This window comes from Mus musculus, chromosome 4, assembly GCF_000001635.26.
Source record: "Mus musculus strain C57BL/6J chromosome 4, GRCm38.p6 C57BL/6J".
NCBI lineage: Eukaryota > Metazoa > Chordata > Mammalia > Rodentia > Muridae > Mus > Mus musculus.
Window position 1 is genome coordinate 72,850,332 of NC_000070.6, and position 5,060 is coordinate 72,855,391.

Below are 5,060 nucleotides of genomic sequence, written 5' to 3' on the forward strand. Positions count from 1 at the left end.
TTCTATTAGCATGTAATAATTATGCATAAAGTATTTAATTATAACATTGTTATATAATGAATTTCAATCATATTCTCATCTTCAGCCTCATGTGTGCCCTACTCTTTCCTCTCATACTCTACTTGGTTTTCTTCCAGGTTCCATAAAGCCTCTCTGCATTGAAGGAATGTTTATAGGCTAGTGGACGAGAATTGGTTTGCAGCAGCACACACATCTTACCAGCAGTTATACTTCTGAAGAAAATATATGTTCCTCCCTCCTTTTATTTATTTATTTTTGACTGTTGATCTTCATTTTATTTTTCAACAGGGAGAATTGCTTTAATTCACTACTCCAGAAGCAAGTACTGACAAATATGACTGATAACCCAAGTCTTTCATCTTATTTTTAATTTCCTTGGCTTGTCTTTATGAATCCTTACTTCCGATGTGAATCTCCTTTTCTAGGAGACTGTCATTTATGGTAGGATAAACAGAAGGATAGTATTGTTTCGCTCTTAATAGGCAATGACAGACTCTTCTACAGCATTTTAGCAAGTAGGAGAATAAGGGCAAGTAGATAAATGGTTTAAGGTGAAATGGATGCATAGGTATTAGTTCAGTTGAAACAAATTCGTGTTTTATGTTCTTATTTTGTATTTTTGAGATTATAGTATAATCACATTTCTCCTTTGCCTTTTCTCCCTTCAAATCCTTCCATAAGCCCCTGCTTGCTTCCTTTCAAACTTATGGACTGTATTTTCATTAATTGTTGTTTACACAATTGTGTACATTCACAAACATTTCTTTCTTTTTTCCCCTTAAATAGTTGTTTACTGGCAGTGGGCTGGAAGGGATGGCAGATTTACATTCACAGACAACACCACACACACATGAGGGCAGCAAGAGTGATGAGAAAGAATCTGAAGTCCGCTCTTCAATAGCAAGTGTGTAGGCAAGAGCCTGGGGTGTTGATGCAGCAGCATTAGATTAGCTCTGGTTAGTAGGCATGGTTAGAGATGAAGAGAGATTCGCTGGCTGTGGCTCCAGTCTTGCCACTTGGGGTATACTTTCCTTGACAAGCGAGACTGTTGGCCAGTGCTCTCTTGATGTACTCCTCCTGAGCTGCCTTCAGATTCTCCTCTTTCCCACCCCAGGCCTTTAGGGCAGAGGCCTGCAGGGCTCGGCCATAGGAGAAAGTCAAGGCCCATGGCTTCAGCAGGGGACACTTGTTGATAGCGTTGAGGTTGATGGATGCCTCTTCCTCACTCTGCCCTCCAGACAGAAAAGTGACCCCAGGGACAGCAGGTGGCACTGTGCGACGAAGTGCTGTGACTGTTGCCATGGCAATCTCCTCATTGGAAAATTTCTGGGTGCAAGCATGACCAGGGGTGACCATGTTGGGCTTCAACAATGTGCCTTCCAGATAGACATGGTGGTCACTCAGAGCCTTGTAGACAGCTGCCAGTACCTTCTCAGTTACATACTGGCAACAACTCAAGTCATGGTCACCATCAGGGAGAATTTCAGGCTCCACAATGGGTACAATGCCATTCTGCTGGCAGATGCTGGCATAACGGGCCAGAACATTGGCATTCTCCATGATGGCAAGGGGCGAGGGAGTATGTTTCCCAATCTTTAGCACACAGCGCCACTTGGCAAAGTCGGCTCCATCCTTCTTATACTGGGCACAGCGTTCAGACAGCCCATCTAGCCCTTGGGTAGTAGTCTCGCCATTGGTTCCTGCCAGGGGCACCACACCCTTATCTACCTTAATGCCCACAACACCACCCTTGGACTTAATAACTTGGGGGAAAGGACGTCCATCATCTGCCTTCTCGTACAGTGTCTCATGGAAGAGGATCACACCCCCAATGCAGGGATTCACACGGTCATCAGCAGTCAGCAGCAACTGGCGGAAGAAGCGCCTGTTCTCTTCAGTGTTCTCAGTGCCAATGGACTGCAGGCGATTGCCCATGCTTCCAATGGACTCATCTGCAGCCAGGATGCCCTTGCCTGGAGCCACAATTCGGTGAGCGATGTCAGAGAGCTCTTTCTTCTGCTCTGTGGTCAGTGCTGGGTATGGGCAGGGCATAGTTCCGGTGGTAGTACTTTCCTTTCCTAACTCCTTTGTCTGTTGGTGGGTGTTGTCCAGCCCAGAGTGGGGTTGCTCATTGGCATCTGGGGGAAAGGAAAAAGCCATAGCCAGGGACAGGCGGGTCATGTTGAAGATGGACACATCTTGCCTGTGCGTTGCCATGGGTCACCTTGCCTGGCACTTGACAGAGGTGAGTCTGCTGGGTACGCCGGTGGTTAGGCGAAAAGACTAAGGAGCGAACGTGGCTAGGGTTACCAGAACCTCATTCTGCGGCGCATTCCAAGAGAACACAACCTATTCAGCGTGGTGGGGGTGGGGGCCAATGGACTGCAGGTGCTTGGCAATGCTTCCAATGGACTCATCTGCAGCCAGGATGGCCTTACCTGGAGCCACAATTCAGGGGTATATTAGGGATACCTAGTACTTTCTGGTTTCACTTCCATCTGGAAACAATAAGATGCATGGCTGCAAGGAGAGTTGGGAAGCCTAGAAAATCACAGCAAAGAGCAGGCAGAGAAAAACTTTAGATTAGTAAAAGGGGAGGGAGGGAGGGAGGGAGGGAGGGAGGGAGGGAGGGACGGAGGGAGGGAGGGACGGAGGGAGGAAGGAAGATGGAAAACCTCTACTGGTACCTTGAGAAAAGAATTAAGCCAGAAGTATTCCATCTTTGAGCATGAGCAAATGCTGAGAAGCCTCTCTCCCCTCTTTTCCAATCTTACACAGCAGCTCTAATGCACATATGAACATAGTCACAGAGACTGTGGCAGCATACACAAAGTTGGCACAGGTTTGACTCTGAAAGGATCCCAGTGCTGAGAGGGGGAAGTAGACAAAAGCTCCTAGTCCTAACCAAGAAGCAATCTCCAACTGACATCTACTTACAAACAAAAAGCTAGTTCTTACCAATGGAGACTCACTGGGGATATTAACATTTGTTTATGAGGAACCATCTTTCAAATATTCTTACCATCAATCATTTTGAACAAAAGGAAGGTAATTCCAGCATGTCTAAATCTTCAAATTCCTCCCCTCTTCCTGGGCAAAGCAACAGGTCACCTTGAGAATTACCATGGGCCCCAGAAAATTATTTGTAACTTGGATACAAACTCAAAAACTCAGGACTCTATATTGGGAATTTATAGGCTCATTGAAGATATAAGTCCAGAAGGGCAACATTTGGGAACTTCCTGCTGTTCTCCAGGAATAAGAATAAGACAATGTAAGTGTAAATGTAAGTAGAGGTCTAGGACAAAGACCACTGTGGTCAGGGTACAAATGATCAACCCACCTTGCTCTCCATTGCATAAGGCTTTGTTTTACTGTCCATCCTCAGATTCCTAAAGATACTTAATTCAACTGAATTCACTTTACCAGTTCAGATGTGGACATGGGAAATTACCTTGACCTGGCTGAGTGCCCCTAATTCTAAGGAACATCTGACCAGGTAGTCTGTGGGTTTAACTGGTTGAAGCAGCTTAAGGATGGCTTCTATAGTTGTCAAGTTGTCATGCCTGCATTTGGAGACCATTGGCATGAATTCAAACCAGTAGTGACCATAGTAGCATGCCTGTAAAGGAAGGCAGTTTAAGATCCTGTCTGCAAATCATCTTGTCTGATATAACATGCTTATCTTTCAGACAGATAAGCAAGCTACAAAATTATACACCTAGGTAACAAATTGAAACATCTCTATCTTCCATCCCTTCACTAAGAGAGAAACATTGACTGGCTTGCTGGCTGGCTTTCTTTCTTTCTTTCTTTCTTTCTTTCTTTCTTTCTTTCTTTCTTTCTTTCTTTCTTTCTTTCTTTCTCATTTTTTGTTTGTCCTTTCCTTTTCTTTGTCTTCTCCTTATTCATTTTATTTTGATTTTTCTTATTCTTATTTAGCACATCTTATCCCCTATACTTTTTCTCTCATACTTTCTATATCTTTTTACCATGCTCACTTGTAAATTATTAATATTTTACATTTTAATATTAATAATTACATTTAATATTTTTAAACTTTTACTTTATTTCACAACTATGCCAGTACCTTTTTTTTTCATTTCTGATTTTTAATTAGATATTTTCTTTATTTACATTTCAAATGTTATCCCCTTTCTTAGTTTCCCCTCAGAAAAATCCCTCATCTCATTCCCACTCCCCCTGCTCCTCAACCCACCCACTCCCATTCTTGGTCCTGGCATTCCCCTATACTAGGGCATAGAGCCTTCACAGGACCAAGGGTCTCTCCTCCAATTGATGACCAACTAGGACATCTTCTGCTACATATATAGCTGAAGTTCTGCCATGTGTTTTCTTTGATTGGTGGTATAGTTCCAAGGAGCTCTGAGGGTACTGGTTAGTTCATATTGATGTTCCTTCTATGGGGCTTCAGTCCCCTTCAGCTCCCTGGGTATTTCTCTGGCTCCTTCACTGGGGAACTTGTGCTCCAACTAATGGATGACTGTGAGCCTCCACTTCTGTGTTTGTCAGTCACTGGCAGAGCCTTGCAAGAGACAGCTATATGAGGCTCTTGTAGTAGGATCTTGTTGGCATCTGCCTAGTGTCTGGGTTTGGTGGTTGTTTATGGGGTGGATCCCCAACTGAGGCAGTCTCTGGATGGTCATTCCTTCCTTCTCAGCTCCAAACTTTGTCTCTATAACTCAATTCCATGGGTATTTTGCTCCTCATTCTAAGAAGGAACGAAGTGTCCACACTTTGGTCTTCCTTCTTCTTGAGTTTCATGTGTTTTGCAAATTGTATCTTGGGTATTGTAAGTTTCCACTTATCAGTGAGTGCATATCATGTATGTTCTTTTGTGATTGGGTTACCTCACTCAGGATGATATCCTCGAGATCCATCCATTTGCCTAAGAATTTCATAAATTCATTGTTTTTAATAGCTGAGTAGTACTCCATTATGTAAATGTACCACATTTTCTGTATCCATTCCTCTGTTGTTGGACATCTGGGTTCTTTTCAGATTCTGGCTACTATAAA

At 43.5% G+C, this 5,060-nt stretch overlaps 1 protein-coding gene across 1 annotated transcript; it reads right to left on the minus strand.

The window, feature by feature from the left end:
* Positions 1-251: 251 nt before the first annotated feature.
* On the minus strand, positions 252-2,303 carry Aldoart1 (aldolase 1 A, retrogene 1). Its single transcript, NM_001199270.1, has one exon. It carries the CDS (start codon positions 2,236-2,238, stop codon positions 979-981), a length of 1,260 nt encoding a protein of 419 aa, NP_001186199.1. The 5' UTR covers positions 2,239-2,303; the 3' UTR covers positions 252-978.
* Between the last annotated feature and the right edge of the window lie 2,757 nt (positions 2,304-5,060).

What these genes read in the sequence shown, in the direction of transcription:
- Aldoart1 (NM_001199270.1), bottom strand. Translation starts at nt 2,238, where the DNA reads ATGGCAACGCACAGGCAAGATGTGTCCATCTTCAACATGACCCGCCTG.